Here is a 17,922-nt window from a genome sequence, read left to right on the forward strand (position 1 = left end):
TTTTATTTATTCACTCCGACACACTTACGTGTGTAACAAGAGGTCACATACATATAGTAAGTATGATACATGGCGTGTGATGTACACAATTACAACATTGTACATAGCATAGATACATATAGAAGTACACAAATAGTACAGAAATTAAGTTAATATTTTTTCAAGCTTTTCTATGAATTTACAAAGTTTTGTGTAAATTTTTACATTAAATATATTAAACAATCCTTGCATTTTTAATTGACTTGGATAAGTGAAATAATATTTTGGTATATATTTCTCTCTTAGACATTTAACTAAAACACTTTCACATATAAATAAGTAATGAAATTCATCTCCAATGTACAAATTACATAATGTACAGGTTCTTTCTTGACGAGGAATACCTAACCATCTTCCTTTTTCTATGGGTAAATGCATATTGCAAGAACGGAATTTACACATTATTTTCCTATCATTTGTATTAAGTTTAATTAAATATTTTTCTTGTTCAAACTTTGTCTTTAATATTGAATATGTTTGTCCTCTAGAGGAGTTAAGAATATTATCAAACCATTTCTGTATAAATTGATCCTTCAGTCTACTTTTCACAAGCCTCTTAATTTCGTCTTTTGAAAAAGAACATGTAGATTGATAGTACCACACATAGTTCAGGCCAGTTTGAGAAAAAATATCTTTAACATATGCGAGCCATTTAAATAACATAGTTCCATTTTCATGTAATGTATACATAAGCTTATAAATAGTACTTGATAACTTACTAGAGGTAATCAACTTATGCCAGAATACTATTATTCTACATTTAATTTCGATGTCTAGTGGGTATCTTCCAAGCTCACCATAAACAATGAAATTTGGTGTACTTTTTCTTACATTTAGTATATATTTACAAAATTGAAGATGGATTTTTTCTATAATATTTGTGTTTTCAAAACCCCATATTTCTGATGAATACAGAAGAACTGGCATAATTAATGAATCAAATATCTTCAATTGTAGATCAACTGGTAAAGATATGTTTCTCAATTTCTTATAGACAGCAAACACTGATTTCTGTGCTTGTTCAACAATTTTTTTCCTTGCTTTAAAGAAGCTACAACTAAAATTAAAGAATAATCCTAGATAGGTATACCCTTCCAGTATTTCTAATTCTACGTTACATAATGTAAAATGGGGAGTTCTTGCACATTTTCTTTTTGAAAAGATGACAATTTTAGTTTTTCCTGAATTGATAGTTAACTTCCAAGTATTACAGTATTGTTCAAATTCATTTAAAGCTAACTGTAAACCATCTGGTGTTTCTGAAAACAGGACAGTATCATCGGCATATAAGATAATGAATAGTTTGAGATACACTCCAATGTTATCAATACATAATTTGTCTATTGTTTGAAGACAATTTACATTTTTTTCAACAAGATAAGTTTCTAAATCATTTAAATAAATTGCAAACAAAAATGGCGATAAATTTTCGCCCTGTTTTAAACCGATCTCACAATTGAACAAATCCGACTGTTCACATCCATTTTTAACACATGATTTGGTTTTATCATATAGCTTATAAATAATATTGAAATTTTTTCCAGTAATGTTGCTTTTTTGGAGCTTTTTCCACAGACCAACTCTCCATAGGAGATATATATTTTCAGTATCGACTTGATTTTCAGGTAAAAACTTACTTAACTAAATTGTCCCTTAAAGTTTTCGTTGATTACCTATTGGGAGGTATACCGGTCTAAAATCATGTATTGTGAAACTTATTTTTCAAGCAGATATTTGTATTAAAATGTATATCGTGTCGATTGTATGGTGCTGTGACAGTACGGGGTACGGGGTACAGGGTACGGGGTACAGGGTACAGGGTACGGGGTATATGGTACATGGTACATGGTGCGGGGTACAGGGTACAGGGTACGGGGTACAGGGTACGGGGTACATGGTACAGGGTACATGGTACAGGGTACAGGGTACAGGGTACGGGGTACATGGTACAGGGTAAAGCGTAGACAGAAACAATTCATTGAATAGTTCAAGACTTTGTTGTGTATTGTAGCAAACCATTTTGTTTGTCTGCATAGGGAAATATCTTCACAATTCGGATATTATCAATCAATCCTTGAATAAATTCAATTTGTGAGTTCACTTATTCTTTTTTTATACACCAGAAATAATGTTATCCATTGTGCAGTGATACAAAATACGTACAACAGCTCGAACAAAGATATATTTGAACTGTAATTACTATTGACATCGTAAAGTTATTACATCTCTGTACAATATTTGAACACATGTATTGTGAAACTTACTTCTAAAACAGTTATGTGTATCAAGATACATATCGTATCAAAGGTATTGTGCTGTGCAAATACAGTTTACGGCGTACAGGGTACGAGGTACAGGGTACAGGGTACAGGGTACTAGAATCAGGTACATGTTTCCGCTACAATGGATCTTTCGGGGTAATGTTGCCAAATCAGAATACATAGACAATGATAAAATTACAAAAGATTGTTCAGCGTTGCCAATTGCACAATGGCACGGTGCAGCTGGCGTCTATTATATTGCATGACTATTATTATATGAATGGATAATTATTATCTGAGGTGCAGACAAAGTTCTTTGGGGAGATTTGCAGTGCATACTTGTCATTATATCATCTTAACGAGAACAAGGCTCAATGTCTTTTCTTAAAAGTACTCAGTCTTACATTTATATTGAAATATCGTCACCAGTCGGACAAAAGAATCATGTACCTGTATTTGTTGTTACGGTACAGTCTCGCATGTGCAGTAGAACAGTAAAATAGATAAGTATGTGGTGGCAATCAATCAAATTTGTTTTTTGTATTAATTTGGAACCTGGAAGGAAACCGATCACTTTGTAATGGCTGTTTTGGTAAAGTTCCAAATTCAGTAATAATTATTTGATCATATATGGTTTTGCGTCCTTGAGTCATATTAAGGCGGATGCTTAGGTTATCACAACCAAAACGAAAGAGTAGTGAAGTCAGAAACCCCCCAGATATTTGATGCAAGGGTTCCAATGGGTTAGTAGATCAATTGTTGTTTCCCTATTCTATATGTGCATGTGTGTTTTAATGTAGCGTTAACTATAATCTAGAACAAGTCACAACTACAACCAATATACATTCATTGTGTTCACTAAATATTTTCCTTTTAAAATTAAAGGAATTTGTAGTTGACATGTTATGTATATTTTTAGTCATAAATGAATTAAAAGAAAATACCTCCCATACCGCCCAATGGTCATAAGTAATTGATAAAAAAGAGCTCATAATTCCTTATTACACTTAATTACACCTTTGCTTATTAGCTGACAAGTAGTACTGGATTGGAGATCTAAATCTCGATACATCTTTTATTTAAGAATACAAGAGGACCACACTGCGAACGTGCGATTTGGCATTTTGACTAGGTGACTTATTTATAATGAATAATTACATATGTAATAACAAAATGGAAAACTTACTGATTTATGTGCTGTTGTATTTATCCACTCTCGTAAGAAGTTATTGTCTTCCAAATGTTGCATCGTAAAATATACCCATAAACCATTATAGAAAAAGAGGGATAAACAACTAAATTCCAGTCTGTTTAAAAACTGTCCATATACTGGACTTTTTGAATGACTTAAACACCTTACACCACAATGAAAACTCTTTATACAAACCACGACTACGTATTCTGCACATCTGAAAAGCATATAAGCATATACTAAAACAAACAAAAACATCAGAAACGCCTCCTTTGATACACCTTATAAAGGCATGTAAAAACCTATTTGTCAATTCTACAGACGTCACACATGTGTTAGAGGGGAAGGATATAATTCGCCCAGTATCTAAATGTTTCCATTATTATAGCTCACATATATAGTGTTCTGTTTTTCAAATCTTACAATAGTATTGATACATAAATAATATCAAAACCTTTATTTCTACGACTCCTGGTATATGATTATCAAATGTAATTCTAACACGTTTAATGAAAGTTGCTCAAAATGATAGTGGTCTTAGCGATAATCAGTAATGTAATGTTAGGTAGTAGGCGGACACCCTTGGGCTTGTAGCGTAGTCCAACATACAACTATACACACATAGCTGCTCCATCGTCAGTGTAACAAACACATACCGCAAAATACATGTGTGTACACGTGATGGAGGATTGGCATTGTACTCTAACCTTGAAGTAATTTAGAACAGTCGCGAGAATAACATAAGTAATGGCGTAATTTCTGTATAGCAGAATCACTGAAGCAACATCATATTTGACTCTACTGGTAAGTTATATTTTTTCTGCAGTGTTCAACGTACTGTTCTCTGAATGACGTAATACTCAATGTGTTTTGATCGACTGTGAATTTTATCGATTTAATTTCATCATCAAATTCAGCTTTATGATGACTACCATGTATAACACTGACATTTGATGGTTTGAAGGACATGTTACTACTGTATACTGACCGACAGCTAACATAATACTACGGACAATTGTTAAGTATACTATCTCAAGCAGTAACCAGCTTAAATTATTAAAGCTCTGTCTAAAGAGGTTCACCTACTGCATTATTATTGAAACAGTATGATTTTCAATTAACTAAACACAGGTTTTCAATGTGATTTTTATTCCATATGTATGTGTGTGTTCAGTACAACTCGGTAACCGCGCTTAAATGCGGTAAGGAATATGACGTTCAGAAGGAATCTCAAACAAAATTTGAGATTTACAATTAAAATGAAACTGCATGTGGTATATCTTAGCTAAGGTGTTGTCCCAACGTAGTCGTGTTCATTAAGAATCAACATGAATTGTGAAATAAAATTAAAACATAACTATTATTGAATGACTAACAAATGATGTATAAATATATATTATTACTTTTTGTTTTTATTACAGAAAACACCTTCTACATACCATGGACCCTATTCACAAGGCTAAACTCAAACGAAACTATGTACAAATTGTTAATGATCTCGATCCTAAAGATGTTGTGGACGATTTATACCAGGATGGAATACTAACAGACAATGATTGTGAACGTGTGACAAATTCAAACAAAACACGAAAGGAGAGATGTGAGAACTTGATTTCTGTTCTGACGAAGAGAGGTCCTCTTGCCTTTGAGTCATTCCTTGGTGCTATTCGGTGCTCGAAGTATAGTCATATTGCAGACCTTATCATTCCAGACGTAACAGCAACTGACTCTGTTCCTTGTGGAAAAAATGGTGAAAACACATCTAATTCAAATGACGCATGTGAAGAGTGTTCACCTTATTTTCCTGTCAGCTTTCTGAATCCAGATATTGAAGATATCTTGAAGCGACATTGCTGTCTCATTTTACAAAATGTTGAACCAAAAGACCTTTTACCTTATAGTTACCAAGAGGACATATTCAGTGAAGACGAATGCGACCGAATAAAGACAGGAGAAACTCGAAAAGACAGATGTGCTTTATATCTAAAGGAATTGTCCAAAAGTAGAAAAGACAAGCTTATTATATTGCTGAAAGCGTCTTTGCAAAAGAAATATCAATATATTGTTGAAAGGATTCAACAACCATTTGTTAGTGCGAAATCATGTACCGAAACAGATTCAGTGCCTATCAGTATAACGCCACGCTGTAGGATAAATGAGTCGTCTATAGAAAGGTCAACTGTACTAAACCAAACAGACCCTTGTACACGATACAAAAAATACTACGTTAACACTGATTCATCTACATCACAATTGAAACAGAGAGAAGATTATTTCTCTCAAACACTTAAGTTGGAAGAGGACCGTGATGTAAATTGTACAAAGCAAAAACACACCAAACTTGTGAATTGTACAAACGCATATGAAGTAAAAATTGACAACTGTCCATCCACAAAGAGGACAAGGCGTGATATTACTCCAGAGGAAGGCCAACTTGTGACTGTCTCTGGTACAACGGAAATTGTTCCATTTCTGATGTCACCAGGGGCATCAAAACCAGATACTCTTCCAAATAAACGTTTAGATGTTGCTTTTAACACATTGGTTTCTATGATGAACAGAGGGTTATTTGACCAGTTTAACGGGTTGACAACTCGACTTCGCCGTCGATATAGAACAGACTTCGATATGAAATGTGTTTTAGGATATTTGCAAGCCAATTTGGAGCTGCATAAATCAAACTTTGACGGTGCAAAAAAGCATATCGAGTCAGCCCTTACGATCTGTGGTAAAACAACTAATACACGATACTTTACGCTCGAGCTCCTAGGTACAAAGGCACGAATGCTTCTGTATCAAAAGAAGTTTGAAACCCTGCAAGATGTTGTGGATGCTGCAAAAATGATAATAGAGACAGATGTAGTTGCGTCTAGTGGACGGGCTGCCGGCTGGCTTCACGTACAGGAAGGGCGCTTGATGGCAGCTCAGATTGATCTACTCAATCCAACGCGAGTAAATTTTATCGGAGCTCATGGCTATCTGCATGACAGAGCAAAGGCCAGTTTTGAAAAAGCGCTTGCCAATTTTCAAGAAGACAAAAGTGAATATGGGCCTGTTGGATTTGTGTATACAATGTGTCGCCTCATCATCTTACTTCTACAATGTGGAGAGAATGGTCTTACCATGGACATTTTACAGCCAGATCCAACCGTTGTAGACATGGCTGGTAAGTACTTGCTTCATGTTTCCGGGACTGATGTAACATCCAGGAGAGTTTTGAGTATGCACTACCACATTGCAAACTGTGACTATCATTTCCGGGTTGGAAATATAAATAAGGCGTTTGAATGTGCTGAAACTGCGCACGATTTGGCTACTCTACTCGACATGAATGAATTTATGGTGCATGCACACAACAGGCTTGTTTTTCTCAGAGTAAAGGTACCACCATCTGGTGGAGAAATCAACGAAGCGGATCTTTCTGAAATACTGTTTGGGAGTGATTCATGTCCGGACACATCAAATATTGACGACGAGACCTCTGGCTTAGACGTAACCTAAGAATGTTTTTGTCGTCTTAAAATGTCAAAAACAGTAAGGTTCGAATGAACGTTGGTAATTCAAATCAGAATCAAGGAAAACATTATTAAATAATCAGAAATACAATGGCACTAGCAATGCTTGATCCTTTTGGAAACTTTCTAAGTTTATTTTTACGAATAATTGAATCTTACGATATAGATATGATATCTCCTTTTAGTCACGACCGTATTAGTTATAGCAATTATAAAGGAATACTAATATTTTATAAAGATCATTAAAAATTACCTGTTATATGAACATTCATTAAAAGACAAGACCAAAGTAATTAAAAAAAAAAACAAAAAACAGCAGAAAACAAAACATATTAGTAAATATCTATTCAGTAATTGTACATGCATTTTATTTAGGTTTGGATACGAGCAAACAATATATAAATTAATTTGTTTGGCCCTTGCACTATTCTCGCTCTAAAATGAATGGAAAATATTTATCGAAGAACATACATTTGTATCTTGATATGAATATGATTTTGGACATCCTTTTTAAATAGGATTAAGAATGGTGAATTCTGTAAGCGTATAGGTTTTGCGTAAAAAAGAATTTTATGTGCAGAATTTTGTTGCAGTTACAGCATTGCTTCAGTTCTACTTGTAACGATGAGAAATAGTCTCTAGGAAAGTCCCATCAACATTTTTTTAAATCTTATAAAGCATAATTGTATAGAGGCAATGTACACTTTACGATTTTCAATGTTTAATTCAGTCGTGTCGACAATGGTATTACTTCGCATATTCATAGATACCCATGTAGCAGGTCAATACATAATGTATTTATACCACTAATGTATGCGGCATTCAGGGTTAAGTCAGACACAGACAGCTAAACATTTATCAGTGTTTCATCAATTGTAGTTTTTATTACTCGCGTAAAATTATAAGTCACAAATGCCATTTAATAGCTACCAAATGCAGAGAAAACGCCAGCGTCAATGGAGATTGCAAAAAACAGCTACATCCCCACAGAGCAGCTGACATCATCCGAATGCGTAACCGGGAACACGAACAATACAGCACGTGGTTGAACCAAACCTACTTCTATTGTTCCCGATAAACTGTATATGTAAATATAGCAGAACAGCCGTTTATTTTGAGCGAGAAGCTAATAAAACATGATGATATGTTATCCTGGTTGTTATTGTTGATAGAAGAACAATGTGTTATTTGTCTGACTTGTTTTGTATGGAGCATGCTGAACTGATTAAGTTCTGTTCTGACACCGAATTACAGACACTGTAATGTAGATATAGGGTCATACCATACCTATGTATTTAAATAATGTCATACTGTATCTATATACCCAAATAAGGGCATACAATGTACCGTAACTACACATTTGATTAACTTTATACCATATGTAGAGGAACTTACTTGAGTGTCCATGTCATATTGAATTTATTAAACGAGTTCAATAATTGCATATTGCACGAGCCTTTCGGCGAGTGTCTTCAAATTATTGAACGAGTTTAACAAAATTAATATGACATGGATGAGTTATCGAAAATGACGTTCATTTGGTTCGAGGAATACACCTCCCTTTATTGAAAACTTACAAACTAAAAATGTTTGTAAATAAAAATGACTAAGAGAAGGAAAACGTCTACTATAATGTGAAAATTAGGTCGGTATATCGTGATCATACTGTCGCAAATAATCATTTTACTTGTACCGCGTTAGCGGTTAATCTCACTTTGTGCCAGTATAGTCACAATTAAACGACGCAAATACCTAAACACGTTAGCATCCACCTAGAAACATGTATTTTCGTATATATTCTAAAAGAAAATAAGGAAACATTAGAATACATAATTATTGCACAATGTAAATCAATCCGATATTGAATCATTCAACTCTCGTACGATGACATTCACATTTCTGCACTTAACACGGCGAGTCTGTCTGATATCGTAGACCTGCTGTATATGATATACCTATGTGTCTCTGATTCATTCGTCCATGTGATGTATAGACATCCTGTTGCCGGTGGAAATAACACTTGACCACAGCACACTTTGGCTGCCTTTATAGAAACCAAACGTACACTTATATATCAATGTTGATGTTGAAGATTTGCTGGATCCTGCTGAGTATCTCCAATTTCCCTGGTGTCTTTATTTAATTTGGTTGAATAAGCAAACAGCAGGGCGTTCAATAAACGACATCTGGTAGGGTATTCATATACAGAACACACAGCGATGGACCCAGGACGCTTCCCTGTGGAGATTTTATTCCTGAGATATAACCATTAACAATGACTTGCCTGCGTAAAAAACACCTTTATCCAGCTTTCTATTTCTCCTGAAAATCCATATAATTTCAATTTGCTTACTAACCTCCTGTGCGAAATGGTGTCAAATGCCTAATTAACCCTATATACTCTACTACGATACCAGCACCTTCATCAATAATCCCTGTACAGTCGCCCGAGGTTTAAGGAGCTTGAGTAATGTGGTTTCCATTTTGATAAGTCAAAACCGCTGAAATACAATATAAACTCCAGGAACCTCTTGATTTTCATAGTATATGCCAGTCTATTAGTCAACGTTGTAAACAATTAAATTATAACTAAACTGCAGAAATCTCTTTGGAGAGGCCCTTCATACCAAGTAATATTAGAATTATCATAAAGAAAACAAAAGGTTAGGAAGACATGTTTGAGATATTAAATAGTTAAATCAAATTATAAATACAGCTGAAAGAAAATGGGTATGGGGTATTGAAAGAACATCTTAGAAATATAGATTGGAAACGTTCATATAGTCTTGTGTTTTAAGTAACAAATGACACAACAATGCAATGCTTTCAATACCGATTACATAGTTGTCTCCTCCCAATTAAAAACTATTTAAATACTATTGGAATGTCAAATGACAATCTCTGTAATATCTGTAAAGTACAAATAGAAACTACAGAGCATACGTTCTGGGAATGTCCACCGTCCTTCAAGCTATGGAGATTTAAGAGAGATTATACAGCAGAATAAGGAAACTCATTAATTTTCAGTTAAAAACATTACCTTTTGAAATTACTGAAAATGCTCCAATACCCATTAACTACAATTGTATATAATTTTGTATACAAAATATTATGTATATACTGTTTCCAGAAAAAACCAAAAGTTAACTTAAATGGTTTGAATGAGTTTCTTGCATTCAGATATAATATTGAGAAAGTTTTATCAGTAAAAAAAATCAACAATGAAACATTGAAACAAAGATGGATGAAATGGAAGAGTTTATTTTGAGATTTTTTTGTGTACTACAACGTGTCTATTTTGTTGATTGATATTTTTTCTCTCCGAAAAACAAACACTTCGTGTTAGTAGAGTACATGAACTTTATATTATTTTCTGATGTGTTTATGGACACATGCCATAATGGGCATGCATGTATGTATTTACATGCATGTGTTCGTATGTATGTTTATGATACTTTTTAAACTATCTGGTCTATTAGCCTGCATAGCTTTTATTTCCCTTCATGAAAAAAGACTGTTATCTTTCAATCTTTGGTTGAAGAGTATTTTGGATGGTGAGGTTATTATTCTCAAGTCTTCTTAGAATTTTGGATGTATGATATCTTGACTTATTGATTTATTGCTATGAAGGTTTTTGATTTATTTAGCAATTTCTGAATACGTGAATTCTTGCTAACAAAATGTTTCTTAAATATGCTTAACTCGAAGCTTTGTATACCCTTTCTATTTTCCGTTTTGAAAACACGACTGAAAAAGTTAGTCAATGCGTTTGCCTTTTCACTGTCGCTTTGAGCAACTGATCCACATTGTCGACGAACAGCCTAGATATTCATGTTGTATTTTTTGTGTTTTATTTGGCATTGTTGTGAGTATGGGGTCCAAGAGACTGGGTTCCTGGTTTAAATAGTTGGAGCATACAGGTGTTGAAAAATGAGTTTGTCTCGGACAGTTTTAATGAATTTCGTTTCAATCTTATTTTTATATACTATTGTGAAGTTTACTGAGTTGATTTTCGTATCGTTGAATTTCGTATCGTTGAATTTCCCATTTATTAAGTTTATGTGATTATTTCGAGTTCACGCCTTCAGGCAGTGGATCATTTAATCTGTCATTATATCCCGTACGCTGCTCGGACATCCATTCCAAAGAGTTTTCCTTAACTGTTGACATTTACAAAAATACGTCCTTTGAAAACCGTTGTCAATGGTAACTTACTAACCAGTTGCTTTTAACAGCAATATTGTGTTGTTTGAGATGACGCTCCACACTATAAACCGAAGCGTAACAGACGAGTATTAAATACCTACGGGATAGGTATTGAGGACATTATGGTAAATGTAATAAACCTAAAATAGGCCTAAATATGACTCAAAAGATTAAAATTAATCATTGATAATTGATTCTGTCTTTATTTTGCTTTCCAGGAAATGATATTACAAAAGCCGGCAATATGGACAAGATCTACATGAGTTGTCCTTCTTGTCTCATTCAGTTGTGTTCGGTTACAACACAATGCTTGCAATATCCTCTTTATTATTTTAAATACTGTTTTATGTTTTATTGTGGTTACAAATACTTGATTACATTATGATTCCGTAAGCGCCGATGCCTTCAAAGTAGAATTGGTTTCATAATATTTTTCAGATTTTAAGATTAAGCAAAACGAAGTGTAGTTTTCATTCGTAAATGAAATCTATGTCGTATCCCTCCATTCTTTGTTTGTAGACGCGATCAAACTCCTCGCTTTCTGCAGGTGTGAACCAATTTTTCCAGTCTCCAACGCCTCCTGAAGACGGAAAAGAATATTATCATATTCATTAGTAGATGCATTACGGTATAACGACAAATACATTATTTTATTTACTTGTGGTTATATAATTTAATAACACACCAAGAAGACCTGTAATATTAATTATTTATACTGAACTGCAACGCCGGATAAGGAAAAGCATGGGATTATGTTAAATATATAAAGAGAGATATTTTTTAGGATCAACATTTGAACATCAACAATGGCCATATAGTATTCTTAGATTATAAAAATAGTTTCTGATGTACTAATATAATAGTTAAACTTGCTTATTCGACTATCTCTATTAAGTTTTAATTGAGTGTCTCTAATATAAGCGTACAGTGATTTTAAGACATAAATTATATAACATTACCAACCCTTTCGATAGATGGGGAGAACTCCATGTGTTGCGATGTCCTTAAATGTCTCGGATCCTATCAATTCTTGTTCGTGATTTATCTTCATTTTTGCAAATTCCACACTCAGTTCTATTTGTCGTAGAAAATCATCATTTCTGGGGACTTCAAGGAAATCCGCCAATGTGCAGAGATTTTGTAAAGTATTCTGAAACAATAGAAAAATGTCTTTATTCAACAGCTAAGGAATTCTATTTCATCGATTAAAAAATATCAAATACTTTAATAATCCCATTATCAACATCTTTTTTTTTCTTTTATAATCAACATTAAACTAAAAGTCCCTATACAATTAATGTTTGATTAATCAGTATACTGATAAACAGACATTTTGTCAATTTATTTTGACATTTTATCAATTGTCTTTGAACACTTTATCGTGAATTCTGTCCATTATTAATACTGTAAGCTACTGTAAGCGGATATATATTCTTACATAACTGGAGAATAAACCATTGATATATTATAAGTGGTTGTGAATGTTGGATTGAAGCGAGGAAAATCATTGTTGTGTTGCAAGTGGTGGTAAGCTATAAACCTTTGTTATAATGTAAGCGGTTATAAGTAACGGACTGATGTAAGGATAACATATGGGTCATTGTAAGCGATGGAAACTGTTTTCGGGGTGGTACGAAATAAAACCAGTATAACACTGTGAGAGGTGAGAACTGCTGGGATGATGCTAGGGTAAACAACTGTAATGCTAGATTTGTATACTCTCGCTCTTTTTAGATCCTCGTAATGAAGGGTGAGCGTCTGCATGCATGGATACATTGTTTGGATATCCAACCATTGCTTAAGAGCACCGAACCAATTACCAAACAAAACTGTCAGACAAATAGAACAAAGAGTCATTTTAAATGCATTACTGTACTTGATCTTTTAGGTAGGTATACAAAATAATAACCCTTCATTACGTGTTCTTTTAGGTATGTATACAACATAATAACCCTCCATTACTTGTCCTTAGAAACATTAAGGACAATAATGACTTTCCATTTTGAAATGTGGTTCTTAATAATATAATCATCTAGGAAATAATATTAATTTGAATGTAATACTTTCCAGTTATCTTAACAGAATCTTATTAACAACCTTTTTATATTGTAATATGTAAGTAAGTAAATAAGAAAATCCATGAAATACACGATAAAATGAATATGATATGATTTGTTTCGAACTTACAGTCTTCTTTCAGGAAATACTGCAGAAATCCACTGAAGCTCCCGGAGTAAACAGGAATGTTAAGAGACGTCAGGAAACAGAAGTAGGATACAGCCACATCCTTCGGGTTGCGGATGATATTGATAACCTTTCCCGTTCCATTCTTGATGGCGTCAGGTAGGTGACACACCTCAAAATGCGTGGCGTACACCCGCCGAGGCGGCATCATGTCAATCATACCTATATCGTCGAACTCCAGGTATTTCGGACTGCCCTCATATGTAGTTGATCCTGATATCAACATTTGAACGATGTTGTACGTCCAGTGTAACCCTGCAGAGAAAACCGGCACAGTATGTATGTATACGTCTAGGGAAGCATGGTATACAACGTGAGATGGTATACAGTTTCTTATTGTAGTATGTATAAACAATAGCTCACTAGGTTCCCATGCTATGGAGTAAATCTCGCCCGATTAAGATGTACGATCATTCGACAGGTATTATTGATAGTCAAATTATAACATAGCATGAATTACGTTTTTTTAATTTAAAAATCATATATGCCTTCACAGTCTAATTTTGAGCCGTTCTGACCTATTTCTAAGATATGTGCCACACCAAAGTATCCAACACTTGAATCCTTCTAGACAACCAAAAGAATATTTCAACATTCGTTTCCAATGTTTAAGTTGACGTGTACTACGTAAGATAGTATATATATCAAACATGTTTTTCATACGACAACTAACTTGCTTCAGTTCCTAATATTTGTTCATCACAGGGTACATAGTGAAATTCCATGGATCAGCAGTAGAAACATACATAATTGTGTTAGTATTTTCTGTTTGTATGAACGTATGTAAAGTGTCCTTTTTCAATACTTTCCGTAGAGCATGTTTTATAACTCAGTAGGACAACGTGAAGCTTTAAGGTATTGTTCTAGCTGTCCAAGTCGTAAACCCTGAACTTATGTTTCAGATAAAATAATGGTTATCTTTGATGTATGATTAATAAGGGTATATACTTCGGTGTTACAATGGTAAAACTCAAAGATAGATCATTATGTACGTCTGTAGCCGTACCATACAGATAATTTTGTAATCTTAATTAAATCTAAGGAAAATGCATTCAACTTCTACGGAAGAGCATTAGGGCCATGAAGATTATTTTTTTTCGTTTTTTCGCCTTACTAACTCGAAGTTTTAAGATAATCAATCGAAATGTCGACTTGCTAACTCCAAATTCGGACTTACTAACTCGAAATTTCAAGATAATAACTCGAAATTTCAAGAAAAGGATTTTCATGTAGTGGGGCGATACCTCCCGAAGCTGTAGGAATACAAATAAATGAATATTTCATTTTGAATTGTTTTCTTTATTATGAACATGCATGGTCAATACAGATATACTGTTTTTTCGCCTAATCAAAGCGCAAAGCCCCTCTTGAAGGGTCAAATGATCATTGATTGAAATCTAGAAGCGCTTTGGTGCAATCTTAGGCATTTTAAAATGTATTAAAGCTTAATAATTTAACACCGTTTGATGTACTTTGGATTTTATTTAAACCAGATTCTGCTCGATCCGGATCTAATGCTCTTCCGTACAATCCGGATATTTGTGAAAACTTTCCAAATTATTTGGTCTTAAATTATTTTACATCATTGATTAAACTCCGGAATAAGTAAATCAGCTTTGTTCCCCGGTCTAATACTCTCTATACAGTATTTAACATGCTTTCTGTTAATCTACATCACGTTCTGCTCTAGTTCTGTTAATTTTCAACTTTCACTAAGAAAACTTATAAAAGAAAAAGATGATATTCATAAAAAATATTCGTTTATCATTAGAATTATCGCCATCCATATGAGCAGAAAAATGTTTATTAAAATAATGTATTATGACATCCGGGAGAGTTGAAAATGACTGGTCTACTCTTAACTTTCCTGTCTGGTAATAAGGATTGAACTAGAATAGACGTTACATCGGTTCAAATAAAGCATATTTATTAATGTTAAGAAAGTATTAGACCAGGAAACAGAGCCGGTTTACAGAATGAGTTCGAAGTTTAATCAATAAATTTATAGAATGAAAGACCAAATACGTTTGCCGGTTTCCACAAAGATCTAGATTGAACAGATTCTGGTTTTAACAGTTATTATTATCTCAAAATTTCGAGTTATTAAGTCGAAATGTTGAGTTATTATCTTGAAATTTCGAGTTAGTAAGTCACAATTTCGAAATATTATTTTGAAATTTGGAGTTATTATCATGATTTTTTTTGATTTTTTTACATGGCCCTACTGCTCTTCCGTAAACTTCATTCCATCGTACAAGGATGTACATTATTATAGGTTTCGTATTTCATCTAAATCCTTCTCAAACTTTTAACGTTTCCCCCAAAAATTGTTTCTATCCTAGAATAAAGGTATCATCTAGGTATCCAAACTAACGATGCTTATTTGGGAGCGTCTTTAGTGACAATCGCTGTACCCTGAATCGGTCGAAATTGGCCGAGAAAAAGGAATTTCGGCTGAGAACAATAGCTGACGTTTGAAGTATAAACTGATTACTAAAGCGAGTATAATTTCGGCTGGATATTAGACAATCATGCTTCTTCCGATGCTTGCAGAAACAAATGTGCTAACAAGCCCCGACTAAAATGACCATTTCGTATAGGTCCTGTCCTATATATAGCAGTGTGTACACCAGTGACACTTGTCACGTGATCGTGATCTGATATAGTAATAGGCCCAGTGTATTCTATTCTGAATCAGTAGATATGTTACAATTTGTCGAGATATTTCACCATGAGTATTCATCTGAACCACAGGCAATCATTGTCACTATTAAATCAAGTCTGATTGGCGATGTTATCATATACAACATAATGGCTCCAAATACAATTTACAATGATGTTATGCTTCAAATGTACCTGTTTTCGGGTATGTGCAAAGTAAAACATCGTCTGGTCGACATTGGAGATTGGCTACTTGAGTCAGCTAATCGCGTACATTTCCCCTGACCAGTTTCGGGAAAACATGGCCCTGGTACCTCTTGTATTGTAGCGTATTTCCTTCGCCATCAGTCACCGTTATGAGATTCATGACTGAGAAGAAAGCGTATAGATACCTTATCAGATATCGGTGGAGACGATCCGGGATATCAGCTTAGTATATGTATAACTGTAACATTACCTCTCGTTCAGGACAACGGCCTATATTTTATCTTGCTTTCAAAATACGACAATCTAGTTTTATTATAGGTAGGGGCAGTGGACGGTAACTTAAACAGCTATTTAGCCAAATGACACCCTAAAAATCTAAAAATACGAAAGTTAACGTCGGTGACTATGACATGACCTGAAGTCAACACCCAGTGTGGTCAGTTTTATCTCTTGGGAAAGCCGGTCCGGCAACAACAATAGATACGACCGAAATAGCGAAATATCCGGGGATTTCAGTGAGCAGTAAACATGTACAGTACATCGCTGTCGACCGACGACACAGTGTCATTGTTTATCAATCTTTTTATTGTTATCGTAGTGATTGTAAGGTCTGTTTAGTATGTCAGACGTTTTCAACATGACACATCACGTTTGTGTATGCGTACGGATAATATCTGATTAACATACTCCTATCTTTGATATATTTCACCAAGGCTTTATCCGTGGTCAGAATCTTCATACGTATGAAGGAGTTATATAAGTCTGCTAACAAGGACGTTCGGCGACGTAGTGGTGGACGTCGATAGTGGGTAACTGTGACCGTAGTTCATGTTAAAAAGTATTGCTATATCTAGTGTAACGTAAGAACGGCATACGTTCAAGGTGGACAAAGGATCAATGATTTGGTAAGTCATCGATTATTTCAATAATTGACGTTATACAGCTGTTGTCAGGATCAACATTTGAACATCAACAATGGCCAGACAGTATTCTTAGATTATACTACTAGTTTCTGATGTACTAATATCGTAGTTTAACTGGCTCATTCGACTATCTATTAAGAGCCACCAAGTGAAAGGAGACCACATTTAATGTTCCCCAATACAATGGTTCACTGAGAAGTTATTAAGAGACCATATATGATAGCATGGAAGTAAATCATGTAATTTTCATCAAACAAATATTTATATTAACTATGGTAGATTTACGAAAAGGTCGAAGAATATTTGTGATAGGAACGTAATCTAAAAATATATATTATTTGCAATAAAGCTGATCATTGGACGTATATGTTTAGTCCCGGATACCTACAATAGCAAACAAAATGTTATGCAAGTCGAATAATGCAAATTTGTGCGTTTATGTTATTTTGAGAACAGCTATCGGCATTGAGTTTCCAGTTTTTGACATCCCAGTCTATCCTGTGTATGTTATTTATATGTTGTAATTGATTTGCTAATCCAGAGTCTATATCAGGACATTTTGGAAAGATGCGTGCTGTTGACTTGTTAACGACTAACCAAGGGTTACATGTGTCTGCCTAGGAGATGTTAACGACTAACCAAGGGTTACATGTGTCTGCCTAGGAGATGTTAAC

The 17,922-nt window shown here is 34.2% G+C and overlaps 3 protein-coding genes across 3 annotated transcripts in view; 2 read left to right on the forward strand and 1 right to left on the reverse strand.

Moving 5' to 3' along the window:
* Positions 1–4,178: 4,178 nt before the first annotated feature.
* Positions 4,179–7,103, forward strand: LOC110452942. The gene is made up of 2 exons (XM_021501702.1): positions 4,179–4,296; positions 4,914–7,103. Exon 2 carries the CDS (start codon positions 4,933–4,935, stop codon positions 6,991–6,993), a length of 2,061 nt encoding a protein of 686 aa, XP_021357377.1. The 5' UTR covers positions 4,179–4,296; positions 4,914–4,932; the 3' UTR covers positions 6,994–7,103.
* Positions 7,104–11,600: 4,497 nt separating this feature from the next.
* On the reverse strand, positions 11,601–16,335 carry LOC110452943 (sulfotransferase family cytosolic 1B member 1-like). Its single transcript, XM_021501703.1, has 5 exons — positions 16,314–16,335; positions 13,401–13,712; positions 12,939–13,042; positions 12,177–12,363; positions 11,601–11,793 (listed from the first exon to the last, which is right to left on the reverse strand). The coding sequence occupies exons 2-5, from the start codon at positions 13,681–13,683 to the stop codon at positions 11,684–11,686; spliced, it is 684 nt and encodes a 227-aa protein (XP_021357378.1). The 5' UTR covers positions 13,684–13,712; positions 16,314–16,335; the 3' UTR covers positions 11,601–11,683.
* A 743-nt stretch (positions 16,336–17,078) lies between these two features.
* Positions 17,079–17,922, forward strand: part of LOC110452941 (sulfotransferase 1A3-like) — a gene marked incomplete at its 3' end in the record, with an annotated part of 3,226 nt that continues 2,382 nt past the window's right edge. The window contains exon 1 of the mRNA XM_021501701.1: positions 17,079–17,230. The remainder of the gene's footprint in view (positions 17,231–17,922) is intronic.

This window comes from Mizuhopecten yessoensis, unplaced genomic scaffold (genome assembly GCF_002113885.1).
Source record: "Mizuhopecten yessoensis strain PY_sf001 unplaced genomic scaffold, ASM211388v2 scaffold6997, whole genome shotgun sequence".
NCBI lineage: Eukaryota > Metazoa > Mollusca > Bivalvia > Pectinida > Pectinidae > Mizuhopecten > Mizuhopecten yessoensis.

What these genes read in the sequence shown, in the direction of transcription:
- LOC110452943 (XM_021501703.1), bottom strand. Translation starts at nt 13,683, where the DNA reads ATGTTGATATCAGGATCAACTACATATGAGGGCAGTCCGAAATACCTG. An exon ending in GTATTTCCTGAAAGAAGACT is followed by an intron (nt 13,043 to 13,400) that starts GTAAGTTCGAAA and finishes TTTGTCTGACAG; the next exon opens with TTTTGTTTGGTAATTGGTTC. An exon ending in TCTCCCCATCTATCGAAAGG is followed by an intron (nt 11,794 to 12,176) that starts GTTGGTAATGTT and finishes TTCCGTCTTCAG; the next exon opens with GAGGCGTTGGAGACTGGAAA.
- LOC110452942 (XM_021501702.1), top strand. Translation starts at nt 4,933, where the DNA reads ATGGACCCTATTCACAAGGCTAAACTCAAACGAAACTATGTACAAATT.